General features: G+C 39.7%; 1 protein-coding gene across 11 annotated transcripts in view; it reads right to left on the bottom strand.

The window, feature by feature from the left end:
• The window catches only part of Macrod2 (mono-ADP ribosylhydrolase 2), a 2,114,706-nt gene that overhangs the window by 1,459,446 nt on the left and 637,134 nt on the right, over window positions 1-18,126 (bottom strand). For all 11 annotated transcript variants that reach the window (XM_052183754.1, XM_052183758.1, XM_052183755.1 and 8 more), the window contains exon 5: window positions 10,310-10,426. In XM_052183754.1, coding sequence (XP_052039714.1) covers window positions 10,310-10,426 — 117 coding nt within the window. The remainder of the gene's footprint in view (window positions 1-10,309; window positions 10,427-18,126) is intronic.

Below are 18,126 nucleotides of genomic sequence, written 5' to 3'. Positions count from 1 at the left end.
CGGTTCCTCCGAAAACTGGGCACCTCACTTCCAGAAGATCCTGCTATACCACTCCTGGGCATATACCCAGAAGACTCCCCACCATGTAATAAGGATACATGTTCTACTATGTTCATAGCAGCCCTATTTGTAATTGCCAGATGCTGGAAAGAACCCAGGTATCCCTCAACAGAAGAGTGGATGCAAAAAATGTGGTATATCTACACAATGGAGTACTATTCAGCCATTAGAAACAATGAATTCATGAAATTCTTAGGCAAATGGATGGAGCTAGAGAATATCATACTAAGTGAGGTAACCCAGACTCAAAAGGTGAATCATGGTATGCACTCACTAATAAGTGGATATTAACCTAGAAAACTGGAATACCCAAATCATAATCCACACATCAAATGAGGTACAAGAAGAAAGGAGGAGTGGCCCCTGGTTCTGGAAAGACTCAGTGAAACAGTATTCAGCAAAACCAGAACGGGGAAGTGGGAAGGGGTGGGTGGGAGGACAGGGGAAGAGAAGGGGGCGTACGGGACTTTCGGGGAGTGGGGGGGGCTAGAAGAGGGGAAATCATTTGAAATGTAAATAAATTATATCGAATAAAAAAAAAAAAAGATTAGGAAGAAACCAGGAAAAAAAAAAAAAAAAAAAAAAAAAAAAAAAAAAAAAAAAAAAAAAACTCCTGTCTGTCCCTGATTTGTCACAGTGATACTTTCATCACCAGTAAAAGCTGGGCTGGAATGATTGTATGCATGTATCTACATGCATACATGCCTACACATTAGGACAAAGACAAGACAAACCAACTGTATGGATAAAGGGCACAAGGAGAATTCACTGGCTATTCTCCTTCCCATTTTGTGTAAGCTGACTTTAATTCAGGGGTAAAGTGTTTTCTTTTGTCGGCAGTGGTTTTTCATTGAGCAAGCAGCAGAGCTCTCTGCGCAAATACCACATCCGCAGGGAGGCCTTCCCTGACTGCAGAGGAAAGCTGCATCTTCACCTTTCCACTCTGGTAGCTTGCCCGATCCTCCTGCTAGTTTCCATGCCCTCTAAAAGTCCTCAGTTTTATACAAATATGTTTATTGTCTGCCTCTCTTAGTTTGAACATCAGGTCTAAGTGGCCAGGATTTCTTCAAAATAGTTCTCTACTTTCTAGAAGAGCCCCAAGGTCGGAGCAAGCACCCAATAAAAATGGGTTGAACAAGCAAATGAAGTATGCCAATTATTTTACAACTACCAATAAAGTCACATCTCTCTGTGATGTCTTACGTTATTAAGACACAGTTCTATGTCTATTCCTAACAGACTCGGGCAAGATAGATACTGTGACCCAGAGATAATCATGGACAAGGAAACTCATGCTCAGAGGTTAAAGGACTTCACAATGTAATTAGAATACCAAGTTCAGGACTTTCCAGACTGACCTTGAAGTTCAGTGTTACACCATGGAATCAAGTGTTTATTCCACAGTGTATGGTTGGCTCTGTCACCGTTTCTAAACCAATTCATAAAGGGGGCTAACATTTAGTTTTTAAAATTAGTGATTAATTGCTAAGATAATTAATACACACACAAATTGTTCCATGTTGCTGCTTTTTAATCAAATCATGTATGTTAGTGACAGCCTGAGGAATATCTTAATGTATGGGGAAAATCATTTAACTCAGAGCTTGCTACTTATTTCCATAAGTGTATTCTGCTGTCTCTGAACATTAATGACGATGGCCCTGAGATTAACCTCTCCTGTTTGCTTGTGCCTGACCTCAGACTATCCTAAATTACTGAAAGCCATTCTGATGGCTTTAATTTATGAGAACACCTTCACATATTCATCTTTTAAACCTTGAAAATGATTATCCCTGCACAACTGTGGCTCTCTTTTTAATCTTAGCTGATAACTCTGATTAAACACATCCACAGGCTGATTACCCCCACTGTGGTTAATGCCAGTGTCTCTGCTAACTACTTATTTCACAGCAGGAATTGCCTTCAAGAGCACATTTACATTATTACTTGGAATTGATTTACACTGTTATTTCCTATTGATCATATGGGGGAAAAAAAGAAGGTACACACAGGGTCCCCTGAAGGCCAGCTAAGGCAGCAAATGATGAAAGAAAATCCAGGTTTTGTTCTACACCTATCTGGTAATACAGTAACAAATGTATTGGTTGCTTTCAAACTGCAGATATTTTCAAGTCACTAATATTAGAATAGATTGGTCATGAAATCACCTGATGAGAGAACCTACATTATTCCAGTGTGTCTAAAAAAGGGAGAACATGTGTGGAAGATACATGTGTGGCCACACAAGATAAACTAGTCTTCTTGTACTTTCTATTACTGCTAACACCTTTCATGAAGAGGCATGCTCGAGGCCCACAGAATGGTTTAGCAGGTCAGAGCTCTTGCTGCTCAAACGTGATGGCATGAGTTCAAACCCTGCTTTCCTCAGGGTGAAAGGAGAGAACTGGCCTTCAAAAGCTGGTCTCCGATGTCCTCATCTTTGCCATAGCCACAGCAGGCTCACACCCATGCCTTCCTGTTCTACACCCATGCCCTCCTATTCTACACCCATGCTCTCCTGGTCTACACCATGCTCTCCTGTTCTACACCCATGCCCTCCTGTTCTACACCCATGATCTCCTGTTCTACACCCATGCTCTCCTGTTCTACACCCATGATCTCCTGTTCTACACCCATGATCTCCTGTTCTACACCCATGCTCTCCTGTTCTACACCCATGCTCTCCTGTTCTACACCCATGCTCTCCTGTTCTACACCCATGCTCTCCTGTTCTACACCCATGCTCTCCTGTTCTACACCCATGCTCTCCTGTTCTACACCCATGCTCTCCTGTTCTACATCCATGCTCTCCTGTTCTCTTTATTCTGCTCCCTCGTTAGTAATCGCAAAACTTATTAAAGTTTTATGAAAAGAAGCATTCTGGGTGGTATGATGCCATGCTGAGGGCAGCAAAAGATCTAACTTTGTAGATTTCTGACCTCTGGAGCTCCATCTTGACAGTGGCTGTGTTGGTTTCTTACAGTGACCCTTAGGACCCTAATGATGATGAGGAAAGAACACAGGATATGGCTAATTCTCCCAGCAAATATGCATGAGGAGCCTACTTTTGTACCAGGTGCTATGCATCCCAGGGATCAATGAGACTGTTATGACTCTGCTCTCCTTAAACTGTAACTGTTAAGGAGGACAAGCAATGGAAAGCTAAGCAAATATAGGCATTATTACTAATTATGGAAATACTACCAAGGAAAAGAACATGCCAGAATTATCTTTCAAGGAAGTCGTAGTCTATTAACCAAAAGGATATCTATTTTACACAGTCAGGAGGGTGACAGTGAGATTGTGGTCTTCTACTCCCCTGTAGGGCAGTGGCCCTCATACTTGAGCATTCATTAGAGTTAGTTAGCTAAGCTACAGTGCTTCTAACTCAGTTTTTTCTGGAGCAAGACATAATGATTTTCTTTGAAACTACATTTTAAGACCTTCTAATCTAAATATTTCTCAATTCTGTATCCACTGTGAGGCCAACTAAGGGGATAACGCACATCCACCACTTACTATCCAAGGAAATAACTGTGGATAGGGAAAATTAGCCTCAAATGGAAGTTAAAGTCCTAAGAAAACGAATCAGGAATGGTGTTTATGAAGAACAGTCGCATCCTCATCTTCAGGAAAGATGGTGATGATTTTATGTTCTCCAAAAGTTGTTTTTTTCCTTTTTAAGTAACACGCCATCTAATTATGGAATTGGTTTGTGAGAGCCCTCGGGTCTCCATCAGAGGCTGCAGAGTCACACTCTTCCCAGCATGGCCACTTCACGGCTTTCACAATCAAACACCTGCTGGGAGAACTCAGGATGGCCGAAATCAGGGCACTTTCCACAGTGGACTAACGCAGAGCCACCTATTTCAGTTATGTACTCCTAATTATGAATTTCCTTAGGCCTGAAGGCCCCCTTTCAGCATATTAGCTAGCCCCACTGGAGGAGGCAAGGGATGGAGATTTATGGCCCAAACTCAGGTATTTTAAACTAACTCTCCCTACAGAGACTTGACCTATTCACTTCTTAGTTCCAGTTCAATACAGAGGACTTTTTTTTCTCATCAGGATTTTTTTTCCCCCAAGATAGCCTGGATACATGAAAGATCTGATGAGACTCAGATCATCCTCTTAAGTACACATTTACTTGAGGCACAATACACAAGAACAGTCCCAGGACATAGATAGCAGGTAGGCATTTTTTTTCTGCTTTGTCAACTCTAATCAACTACATATACTTAAAATTCAATAAATATATTTTTTGACAAATTATGCCTTTATAAAACATAAGGATTGCTACAGACTAGCTCTTAATAAACAACCAAAAACTAGATAGCACATGATTCAGACATGCCAATTATACAACTCCTACAGGAATTAGTCAACTCTCAGTCACACCAAAACACATTCATAAACAGTATAAGAACTAATAAGCATAGCTGGCATCTAGTAAAACTTTATTTATAAAAGCAGGTAGCAGGACTGGATCACACTGCCAGTGGCACTTCACTTAGTTCATGATTCCTGGTCACAGTCAAGCCTCAACCCCAGATATTTTACATGTTAGTAGGAACAACATAATGATTCCTCTATCCTGAATCGTTCTTTATGTTAGAAATAAATTAACCTGACTTGTCATGTTGCTTCTTCATAACATTTCAAAGGACTGACAACCTTGTATTTCAACATACTACTATTTCTTGATGAAGGACACCAGAAAAGTACTAATTACTATCAACAGTACCTATTAAGCTACCATCATCTGCTTATTTCTGAAGCTGGGAATAGAACAAGGATACTAATACTACTCATTCAAACAAATTATGCTACTAACACTAATTACAATTTTTTAGAAACATTAGCGTAACTTTACATCCAAGCTTTCATCAATTCAGTATCAGTTTTACAGTTTTAATAATGACTTTACTTGACATATATTTCTCCAGTACCCATAATACATAAGGAACATGTACCATTGATCTGGGGAGACTTCTCAGAGAGTAAAGTGCTTGTCACACAATCAAGACCTGAGTATGATTCCAAGTAAGCCAAATGAAACAGCTAGTTGTGATGGTACACAACACTGTGTACAACACAGTGCAACACTGGAGGACTGAATCCAGAAGAATCTTTTGGACTTGCTGCTAGTCATCCAGCCTGGCCTTCTCAGTGAGCTCACAACCAATAAGAAATTCTATCTTAAAAAAGTAAGGTAGATGACTCCTATGAGACAGAACACGAGGCTTTCCTCTAGGTCCATATAGACACAACTCGGAAATACATATGACAAGCCAAACAAGCATCATGTAAACTGTTAACATGCAATACACTGAATGGAAAAATAAAAGGTCACTTGTAGTTGAAGTGATACGAGTATCATTCCTAACAGAGGTGATATCTGAAGTGAGTTGAGTCTGAAAGATAAGTAGACGAGATCAAAGAGTGAGCTTTCTAGACAATCACAAGTTTACAGAGATGTACAGAATCAAGTTGGGAGCAAGTCATACCATTCAAGATATTTTTAAGCAATTCAAGATATGGTATGGCATTGTGGGAAGCCAAAGAAAAATGAGGTTAACAGATGTCTAACTTTAGTTAAGAAAAAAAGTTGTCAAAGGATTGGAGTTTATTTTCATTAATTCTTTCAAGACATGCCTTTCAAGCCTCTTTATATGTTGGGCATTTTTAGAACCTGTATAGATCCAACAAAACAAAGAAAACAGATCCCAATCCTAAAATCTACATTCTTATTCTTCTATGGAGAAGTATTACCAAAAAATATGAATAATAATATACTATATTAGAAGTTAACATGCTACAGTACAACTACAGATAAAGCAGAGGAGCCAAGATAACTACATCAGCTAAGCTGACACCTGAGGTTACAGTTAACTAGGGTGTGAAGAACATAAGAGAAGAAATCAAGAAGATTCTAGCTCTCTCCAGACAAGGAGATAGTAGTGTGTAGGACTGAGGATCAGCAATACACCCTATGAGAAAATACAGAAGAAGGCTACCACAGACAAGAAAATTCTCAAACATGCACAGCCCTGCTATAACTGAAATAAGAGGACATGGACATCAGTAACACCATGCAAAATGGATCACAAGATGGAAGGCTTGAAAATCAGGAGTCAGGACTAATACACTACAAACTATTCTCCAGATGAAAAGGTCCTGAAAAAAGTCATTCATTTGACACTTTATTCTTATATATTAAGCAATCCCAAAATGGGGACAATGTGCCACATATTGCCAATATAACAATGATAGAGGTAGATGGACTTTTCTTGGGCAGCCATGAATAAAATCTCTACTATTGGCTGATAGAGTACCAAGACAAAGTTGTTGATTTCACAAGCTTAGACAATCCAAAAAGAGCGAAATGATCATAAAGCCTCACTGAAACCTGGCTAATGACACCCACATGGCTGTATGGATGGCCTTCACAATTCAGTTAGCTCTACATAGTTATCCTCTGAAGGTTCTCAGACCTACCAAGACCATGTGTAACTGGGACAGAATTTTATACAGCTTGGAAGAAGATGCAGAAGAGTGGATGGAATCTCACCTGAGCATCTAACGACTCTCCACCCCTCCTACTATGAAGTAGAGTCAACAGGACCAATCTTGAGAACCTGTTGTGGACTTATCATGGCATCTCTATCCAAAATGGTAATGGCTATTAGGCTTGGAGAACAGAGTTCTGCAACAGAGAGATTTAAACACCCTTCATGTGAAAAAGTGTCTATACAGACATACACACTGAAATTTTATTACAAATCTAAAAACAAGTCTAACCTCACAGAAGGGACCATTCCTTCAAGATTGAAATTACATAAACAGCCCTTTGTATGCTTCCTGAAAAAATAGCATTCAGTGCAATTCTAGCCAGTATTCTTGCCACCCATGACTTCTTTTGAGAAAAGTGATTGGTTAGTTTTGTGTCAAAAGAAACCATTCAAACATTCAGGCAGTGAAGGAAAGAGAAAACATCCAGGGGCTTTTCATTCTACCCATCATGATAAGTCACATAACACAGACTACAAGAATAATTAATTCAAATACAACCATTCGTGGATAAATTAATTTAGGAAGCATAGGAAAGCAGAGAGCAGTCCAAAATGGCCAATATTTTCTGTAACCCAGACAAAATCATTTTCAAAACAAATTGCTGGTGCGTGAAGATATCATCACTTGTGGCTGGATGGCTGGCTTTAGTACCCCTATAATGATGAACCCACTGTCTCAGAGGACAGATAGGAGCTAGTCTCTGCTGTCAAACTGTCACCGAATTATTAAATATGGTGGGGAAAATGACCCAAACAGTATGTAATGAGCTCCCTTTTCATTCTCTCACTACAAAAGCACATCTGTGGATTGTTAATGACTCTGAAATGGAGGGACCAAATTGATGAGAAAGAAAACTATCTCTCAGGGATAGGGAAAAGGAAAATGAACATGCGCAATGTTTACAAAGCATAATTTAAAATATAAGGCCTTGGGAAAGTGCTAGGAAACAGTACAAAGTGGAATACAAGTGTGAGCTCTCATTACTCAATTTCACATTCCTTTTATCATCTTACTATCAATCATTAATCTTTTAAAGTACACAGAATTATCAAGACATTTTCATTGACAGTGCATGTCTGATTTTTATGAGGCAGGTGCCATGTTGGACTGCTATTTTCTATTCCACTGGATAATTCATTATTAGATATGCTGTCTTAGTTAAGGATAATGCTGCTGTGATGACACACCATGACCAAACGTAAGTTGGGATGAGAAAGGTTTATTTTGCTTACAGTTCAATATCTCAATTCATATTCAAAGAGAACTGGGACAGGAACTGGGAAGCAGGAGCTGATACAGAGGCCAAGGAGGAGTGCTGCTTACTGGCTTGCTCCCTGTAGCCTACTCAGCCTGCTTCTTCTTTTTGTTTTTTGTTTTTTTTTTTTAATTGAATGTATTCTTCATTTACATTTCATATGCTTAAACCTTTCCCGGTTTTCCCCCTCCCCCAAAATCCCAAACCCCTCCTTCCAGCCCCTGCCTCCAAGTATATACCCCTCCACCTGACCCACTCCCGCTGCCCCTCGATTTCCCTTCATTGGCACATCTATTGAGCCTTCACAGGACCAAGGACCTCTCCTCCCACTGATGCCTGACAAGGTACACATGGTTCTGCCACACTTTTGGCTGGAACCATGTGTACCCCTTGGTTAATGGTTTAGTCCCTGGGAGTCATGGGGCATCTGGGTGGCCCACACTGTTGTTCTTCCAATGGTGCTGTAAACCCCTTCAGCTCCTCCAGTCCACCCTCCAACTCCTCCATTGAGAACCCTATGCTCAGCCCAATGGTTGTCAGCCTGCTTTTTATATAACATTAATGACCACCAGTCTACTGGTGACCCCACTACAATGGGCTAAGTATTTCACTAATTAAGAAAATGCACTACAAGCTCATCTGGAGCCTGATGTTATAAAGACAATTTCTCTTTTGAGGTTCCCTCTTCTCAGATGACTGCAGTTAGTATTAAGTTGACATAAAATATAGCTAGTGCTCATATCTTTGAGTTGCAATATAAAGACTGGAGTAAGAATCTCAGCTCACTGGGGTTCCGTGCTGAGTTCTGCAGGCTGATTTTCCATGTCTAGAGTCTTGGACCACAAGATCCACTTGCTTCAGGTTACTTCTGAAAGCCATATACCATATATCAGCTCAAACACAGGATTCAAATATGGCAACTTCTACCATATCCACAGACATACTGATCCTTGTACCTTGATGCTTGATACTATGTAAATTCTCAATAACTCTGAAATCAATTGAATGACAGTCAATGGAAATGTAGTATCTTGTACATAAGCATGTAAAATAGCAAGTAAGTTAAAAAAGCTTCCCACATTTCTTAGATAATCACCATAAACCATCGTTTTTACTCGATCATGTGTAAAGATCCCAAGTTTCATAAAGCTCAGAGTGGAAGAATTTTGATGCCTGTTTTCATTCAGAGAAAACAGTGAATTTAAAAGGCCATCTTATTACTTGGTCTTAAAGCAGTTGATCTGCTCATTCTCAGGATGACAGATCACTGCATCTGACAGGTAGCATCAGGTTAGACAGATTTAAAAAATCCCATATGTCAACATGGACTGTATAATCTCAGAAGGAAATCACCTTTAACACCCAATATCATGAGTTCTATGGGTCAAAGTGAGAACTCTCAAAACCACTGTACACATGGGTAAGACACACACACACACACACACACACACACTTACTTTTTAAACTTTCTTTTAAAATAAAGTGCTCTGTGTCACCATTCACAGATTGCCTTGGGTAGCTCATTTCTACACACCCTGTTCATAAAGAATCCAATAGTATTCCACAAATTCTGCTGTGCCATTTGAGCTCATGCTTTCTTCACCAATAAAAGACAAACAAAGGTAGCTTTTGCCTTCACATAAAATGTGTTCATAGATCAAGCAGTATCCTAAGAAGCAAGTACAGAGATTAAATTGGAGTCGCAATTTCCAGGCCAATGCACACCTTAATAGTGTAGTGCAACCCCTCCCTCCATCCCCAGGCCCTGGAAATGATATAATTTTAAAAGGAGCACCTTTAATCACTTCTCTCATCGTTTATTCTATGCTACCCTACCCCAGTCAGCTAAACACTGAGGCAACAAGGTCAGTCAATTGCAATGCATTCTTTTTCTATTAAAATATAATAGAAAATTTGACCATTCCAAATTCAAAGAGCAAATCCATTCTCAGACTGACAACTGCATTCCTCCTGCTTCTCCTGGGAGCTGAGGGTGACAGATGCCTGGGCTGTAATTGCCAATCAGGTTTTACATGGCGGCTGAAAACACAATATATCACTTTGATCTCCTTTGCTCTAAACACATCCACAATCAAGAAAGGCGAACAAGGAGTGAGAAATTGGCATCATTTCCAGAAGCTGTCACTGGTGGTGCTTAAATACTGGAAGGTATATTTTCGTCATATTTTTAGTTCTTGGTTTCAGAGACACTGTTAAAGAACGGAACAACAACCAAAATTTTCTATACTTAATCATACAAATAAACATGCACCTACACACTAAATTTGACTATAAGCACACTTAATTAAATTCCACTTCAGCGGTCTCCTTTTCTAGTTATTCTTTTGAAAAGAAAAACATAGAAGGCTAGGTTGACACTCTCGGCTATTCCGAAAGGAAGTTCAGGCATGCCGTACTCACACTTTGCAGGGAGGTCGTAGCCACATGTGATTTTCGCGTGTCCAGTCTCACAGCCGTTCAGGTTCCGACACTCAGCTAACAAACAGGGACCAGCAGCTCTGTGAATACAGCCATCCACTAGGGGATAGAGATAACCAAGTTAGCCTATGTTTGACCTTTAGGAAATAAATGTATAAATGAACATGAGATAAAAGAACTCAATTTCCTCCTTCTCAAACCAGAGCTTCATGTAGGAAAACTCATGGTGGATCTCTCTCTGTCTCTCTCTCTGTCTCTCTTTCTCTCTGTCTCTCTCTCTGTGTCTCTCTCTCTGTCTCTCTGTCTCTCTGTCTCTCTCTCTCTCTCTCTCTCTCTCTCTCTCTCTCTCTGTGTGTGTGTGTGTTAAACAGTTGTAGAAAAGCAATGTGAGTGGTGTGTTGGTTTCCTGTTAACGTTCCCACGGGGTGGAGGAGCCCCTGACAGGTGAACTAATTTCACGAGTGTAGGCACTCTCTGCCAACATCCAATCTCGATGAAAACAGTGTTAGGAAGAAATGCTGTCTCTTCTGAGCTGCTAAGTGTGTTTTCTAACACACACCCTGTATCAAAGGAGCTTATGAAGGCACACGTGTACTTCTCAAAAGGAAGATGGGAAAAGCAAGGCTCACGAAAACGAACCAAACCTCTACACAACTTTTCATTCCTCACAGGCACAAAGGCAAACACGAATCAGGTTCTTGCAAGATAAGACCTAGGTGGTGCGAGAGCAGATGTGTTGTTAGAAGCACCTGGAGGACCAGGTACCTGGCTTGCTCGCCACAAAATAAAGCCTGAAGCTGTGGCAGCTGCTCTTACTTAGCTAAAGAGGCAGCTTTCTGCCCTTAGGCAGCCTGAGCTGGAGCGTCTCCACTGGGCCCCTTGCATGCAGCGATCCTGGCAAAAAGCACCAAGCTGATTTCATTAAAATCCAGCACCTTCTGAGATTGGACCAGAAGTTCACGCTGAAGTAGAGAACTAAAGATTCATGTAGACGCAAATTAGGACCTTGAAAATCTGTCTGCTTAGTCAGTTTGGGGAACGTACTGCTCTCTGGGCAGAAAGAAAAAAATTCAAGTCTGTGAACCAAGGCAAGGTAAGAGTAATCTAAAATGGAAGAGCAAGTGCGGTCTCTCTCCTTCAGAGAGGTGGACACCACCCCCACCCCACAGTCCATACCATTATGCAGTTGATAATGACTCTTCTTCTCTTTGTTTTATTTCAATACAAAGCTAGATATTTGTACTTAGATATTATCCTGCCTAATATCTAAGTTGGCCTCTATTGCCACAAACTGTCACCAAGGTACCATTCTTAGCTGAACAAGTGTCTAAAGGCGTAAGCTCCTTCAGGCTTACCTGCTTTGCCACTTACACATCTATGGCATTTGATAACAAACCTAGCCCTGGAAGACCCTCATAGAGAAATGAATATATTCCATACTGCTCTCAACTGTCACCCTTCAAGGACCCGGGGTGACATCCACACTGTGCTCTCTACCAGCCACAAGGTTCACTAAGCTCCACTTTATAGGAAATTTTGGTATGGAAGTGCAGCCTTACACACGTGTGCAGGGATTGAAGGACTCTGGTGCACGGGAGACATTCAGTGTGATGCTTAATACAATGTTATGTGCTAGATTGATGGTTAACTTTCCTAAGATGGAATTGAGCATGTTTACAAACAACTTTTTAACAGCCAATGAGAAATATAGGGAATAATATGAAAACCACCTTTCACCCTGCTCCAGAACAGCAGCTAGTGGCCTGTCCACTGTGCACACACAAGATACAGTTACTTGTTTACAAGATTGGAAATATTTGTTGAAGGATGTTTAACTAGTCATTTCACCTTTTACAATTTAGCATATGAAATTATCAACTCAATTGCAGAAGATGTTTGCATTACTTCAAAGCCTTCTGCGGAAATGATAACCTGAAATTATACTGCATTCTTAAATGGACAGCATGTTCAGTGAATAAAATTCCATCCTACCATGGACTATCTTGCAGCTATTAAGAAGAATAGATAGACCTGGTGGCTAAACTCTTCTCATAAGATTTTTGCATGAATATGCCTGGTTTAGACTAAAGTCATTAACACTGATGCAAACTGTCTTGGTTTGGTTTCTAATTTGGTGATAAGAAGCCATGACCAAAAGTAAATAGAAGAGAAAAGCATTGATTTCATCTTACTTCTAGGTAACTAGAAGTTAGTTTGACACTGAGGACTAAGCAGAGGCCATGGAGGAACCCTGTTCACTGGTTTGCTACGTTTGCTTTCATATATATATATATATATATATATAAAAGCTAATATCACCTCTTGGGGATGGTTCCACCCACAATGGACTGGGTCCTATGTTAATCAAGAAGATGCCCAATAACAGAGAAAGTATCCAAATTAACAAACTTAGAAATGAAAAGGGAGATATAACAATGGAAACTGAGGAAATCCAAAAAATCATCAGATCCTACTACAAGAGCCTGTACTCAACACAACTGGAGAATCTGGAGGAAATGGACAATTTCCTTGACAGATACCAAATACCAAAATTAAATCAGGACCAACTAGACCATCTAAACAGTCCCATAATGCCTAAAGAAATAGAAGGAGTCATAGAAAGTCTTCCAACCAAAAAAAGCACAGGACCAGATGGTTTCAGTGCAGAATTCTATCAGACCTTCAAAGAAGACCTAACACCAATACTCTTCAAACTATTCCACAAAATAGAAACAGAAGGAACACTACCCAATTCCTTCTATGAAGCCACAATTACGCTGATACCAAAACCATACAAAGATCCAACAAAGAAAGAGAACTTCAGACCAATTTCCCTTATGAACATCAATGCAAAAATACTCAATAAAATTCTTGCCAACCGAATCCAAGAACTCATCAAAATGATCATCCATCATGATCAAGTAGACTTTATCCCAGGGATGCAGGGTTGGTTCAATATACGGAAATCCATCAATACAATCCACTACATAAACAAACCACATGGTCATTTCATTGGATGCTGAAAAAGCATTTGACAAAATTCAGCATCCTTTCATGCTTAAAGTCTTGGAGAGAACAGGAATTCAAGGCCCATACCTAAACATAGTAAAAGCAACATACAGCAAACCGGTAGCCAGCATCAAACTAAATGGAGAGAAACTTGAAGCAATCCCACTGAAATCAGGGACTAGACAAGGCTGCCCCCTTTCTCCTTATCTTTTCAATATTGTACTTGAGGTACTAGCTCTGGCAATTCGACAACATAAGGAGGTCAAAGGGATACAAATTGGAAAGGAAGAAGTCAAACTATCATTATCTGCAGATGACATGATAGTCTACCTAAGTGACCCAAAAAACTCCACTAGAGAGCTTCTACAGCTGATAAACAACTTCAGCAAAGTGGCAGGTTATAAAATCAACTCAAGCAAATCAGTGGCCTTCTTATACTCAAAGGACAAGCAGGTTGAGAACGAAATTAGGGAAATGACCCCCTTCACAATAGCCACAAACAGTATAAAGTATCTTGGGGTGACTCTTACCAAACATGTGAAAGATCTTTATGACAAGAACTTCAAGACTCTGAAGAAGGAAATGGAAGAAGACCTCAAAGAATGGGAAAACCTCCCATGCTCATGGATCGGTAGAATCAATATAGTTAAAATGGCCATTTTGCCAAAAGCAATATACAGATTCAATGTAATACCCATCAAAATCCCAACTCAATTCTTCACAGAGTTAGAAAGAGCAATTATCAAATTCATCTGGAACAACAAAAAACCCAGGATAGCTAAAACTATTCTCAGCAACAAAAGAAATTCTGGGAGAATCAGTATCCCTGACCTCAAGCAATACTACAGAGCAATAGTGTTAAAAACTGCATGGTATTGGTACAGTGACAGGCAGGAGGATCAATGGAACAGGATTGAAGATCCAGAAATGAACCCACACACCTATGGCCACTTGATCCTCGACAAAGAGGCTGAAAACATCCAATGGAAAAAAGATAGCCTTTTCAACAAATGGTGTTGGTTCAACTGGAGGTCAGCATGCAGAAGAATGCGAATTGATCCATCCTTGTCTCCTTGTACTAAGCTCAAATCCAAATGGATCAAGGACCTCCACATAAAGCCAGACACTCTGAAGCTAATAGAAAAGAAACTGGGGAAGACCCTTGAGGACATCGGTACAGGGAGAAAGTTTCTGAACAGAACACCAATAGCGTATGCTCTAAGAGCAAGAATTGACAAATGAGACCTCATAAAATTACAAAGTTTCTGTAAGGCAAAGGACACCATCAAGAGGACAAATTGGCAACCAACAAATTGGGAAAAGATCTTCACCAATCCTACATCAGATAGAGGGCTAATATCCAATATATATAAAGAACTCAAGAAGTTAGACTCCAGAAAACTGAACAACCCTATTAAAAAATGGGGTACAGAGTTAAACAAGGAATTCTTACCTGAAGAAATTCGGATGGCGGAGAAGCATCTTAAAAAATGCTCAACTTCATTAATCATTAGGGAAATGCAAATCAAAACAACCCTAAGATTTCATCTTACATCAGTCAGAATGGCTAAGATTAAAAATTCAGGAGACAGCAGGTGTTGGAGAGGGTGTGGAGAAAGAGGAACACTCCTCCACTGCTGGTGGGGTTGCAAATTGGTACAACCACTCTGGAAATCAGTATGGCAGTTCCTCCGAAAACTGGGCACCTCACTTCCAGAAGATCCTGCTATACCACTCCTGGGCATATACCCAGAGGACTCCCCACCATGTAATAAGGATACATACTCTACTATGTTCATAGCAGCCCTATTTATAATTGCCAGATGCTGGAAAGAACCCAGGTATCCCTCAACAGAAGAATGGATGCAAAAAATGTGGTATATCTACACAATGGAGTACTATTCAGCCATTAGAAACAATGAATTCATGAAATTCTTAGGCAAATGGATGGAGCTAGAGAACATCATACTAAGTGAGGTAACCCAGACTCAAAAGGTGGATCATGGTATGCACTCACTAATAAGTGGTTATTAACCTAGAAAACTGGAATATCCAAAACATAATCCACACATCAAATGAGGTACAAGAAGAAAGGAGGAGTGGCCCCTGGTTCTGGAAAGACTCAGTGAAACAGTATTCGGCAAACCAGAAAGGGGAAGTGGGAAGGGGTGGGTGGGAGGACAGGGGAAGAGAAGGGTGCTTAAGGGACTTTCGGGGAGTGGGGGGCTAGAAAAGGGGAAATCATTTGAAATGTAAATAAATTATATCGAATAAAAAAATCAAAAAAAAAAAAAGAAGATGCCCAACATGCTTACTTATAATTCGATCTTATGAAAACATTATCTAAGGTGAGGATCTCTTCTCTAGCAACTTGACTCTAGCAAGTGTCAAGTTGCAAAAACAGGCCACCAGTGTAGTCATAATTTTATATATGATTGTATGTATACTCTTGCACATTTTGTACATACATATATGCATGCTCTGGAAAGATGATGAGATAAAGCGATAAGGACCAGACAGAGAAGACTATTTATTATGAATTTTTTTCTAATTTCTCTATGCTTGATTTTTTTAGTACAAGTTAGTCTATGAAATAACATTAAAGAACACTTTTTTCTGCCAAAGAGATAGTTACTTGGTTTGAAATGGGTAACTAAAACAGGATTTGTGAGTGATTAATCATATCCTGTCAAATGTTTGAGTTATTTAGACTACAGCCTAATGCAGTTTGTAGACATCTAATTCTTAAAATCTCCATGGTTATACACACATTCCTGATTGAGTTAGGGTAATGCCAGTGTAGCTGAAGAGCTATTTAATAATAATGACTACAGCTTAAATGCATCGAATGCATCTGTGTCCCAGACATTATACCAAGGACAACCTTCTGAAGTGGATACTAATTGTATCATCTCCATTTTATGAGTGCCTAGCCTAGGTTATAGCGACAAAGAACTTGCAATGTGCCTCAAAGGTTCTCTCAGATGTTCTCTGATGTAGGAATCATACTCTGAGCCATCCATAACTCAGGAATTGAAACCTGGCAATCTAACCTGAGTTTGTGCATGTAAACTACTATATTATTACATTTGTTTTTAATTTCATTAATTTTTATTTATGACTGCTTACGCATGTAAAGTCAAACATATGTATATAAAGTGTATAGCTTTGGTGTATTTTAATGTCTGTGCGCAGATGTTACTAGGACACCAAAAAGGATGAGGAGACATTTCTATCACTGATTCTGCCTTGTGTCTTTTCCATCAGAATTCTCCCCTCACCATCACAATGAGTGGGGGCACTTGTTTGTATTTCAGTGGCCATGACTACATTTTAGGTGCTGTGTTATTTTAAACTTCAGTTTGAGGTTCTTGTGTCTTTCATTCAGGAGAATTTTTAAATCAGAAGTATTGTGGTTTTATTCCACTTTATTCTTGACAAATATTCTACCATTAAAGACATCATAATTTCTTCATTCATCCATGAATGGACAAAAAATTAATCACAGGTTGTTTTGTGTGTGTGTGTGTGTGTGTGTGTGTATGTGTGTGTGTGATTGCAGACAAGCATACATTGTATATAAACCTTGTTGATGCTGTTAAGTTTTCATGTCCTTGAAAAAATTCCTATGAATAAAGTTTCTGGGTAGGTTAAGCATATTTCATTAAAAAAAAAGGCTTTCCCCAATCAATGATGTCATTTTCTTCCCCGCAACAGCATATGGGAGTTGCAGTCATACATACATTTGGTGCTGTTCATCTTCTTAATCTTAGCATTCAAATGTCTGTAAGCGATATTCAGTGTCTGCCTTGCAGATGACTAGTGAGGTTAAGTATATTGCCAACTTCTCAGCGATTTTCATCTGTACCTTTTTAGAAGTGCCTATTCATGCCCTCTATTGATATTTATTGTCTTTTAGTATTGAGATATGTTAAGTCCTCTCAACTCCACCTAATTATCTTCTTTTGCTCAATTTTTTTGGATTCCATTTCACTTTTTCTTATAACTTTCATATCACTTCTGAAAAATTTAAACCTTATATCTAAGCTCCTTAACAGGTTTTACACACTGATTTTTATAGCATTTTAAATCTGAATTTATAGTATTATTTTACATGTCCACTAATGTCTCTTAGGGAATTTATCATTACTACTTGAACAGCTAGACAACACTCCAACCACCTTATAGTTTTGGAGGCTTATGAGATTAGATCCTATTAAAGGAGAAAAAAATGAAGTAAATAATTCAATGTCCAGGCCCTAAAGTCTTCTCACACAATTCTGCTGCACAGACTAGGCATTTCTACAGAGTGGCAGGTACCACTGCTCAAGCAGAGGTCTTCCATGGTCCAGGACAGCACTTCCCACCTTCGTGAATAGCACCTGGGTCCTTAAATGACTGTGTGCTCCCCAACAGCACCCCAACGTTTTGGTAACTTTGTGGTCCCAAACGGACTGGGAGCCATCATCAGCAAACCCTCAATATCTAAAGTGAAGAGGACAAAGGCATGCCCCAGAACGGAGTTTGTCTTACAGTTTCACTTGCATTGGCAAAATGTAACTCTCCATCAATTTGATCATTTGTAGTGTGTTACCTTTCAGATGACACATTTGTATTTCAGTTTTAACCAGAATAAATGGCATTCTCCTAGCTTCCACTGTCTTTGGTCAGTCTAGATTCTGAAACTCAGTGAACACCCATAGCCCACAATGAAGGATGTGGACGCTCTAGAAACTTCCCGTGGGTTAGTTGGGAAGGTACTGAGGACTGCACTGAGGCCATGCAAAGGA

Source organism: Apodemus sylvaticus, chromosome 5 (assembly GCF_947179515.1).
Source record: "Apodemus sylvaticus chromosome 5, mApoSyl1.1, whole genome shotgun sequence".
NCBI classification, from domain to species: Eukaryota; Metazoa; Chordata; class Mammalia; order Rodentia; family Muridae; genus Apodemus; species Apodemus sylvaticus.
Note: the sequence above shows the minus strand (reverse complement) of the source record. Positions and strands in the feature narration are given on the sequence as shown.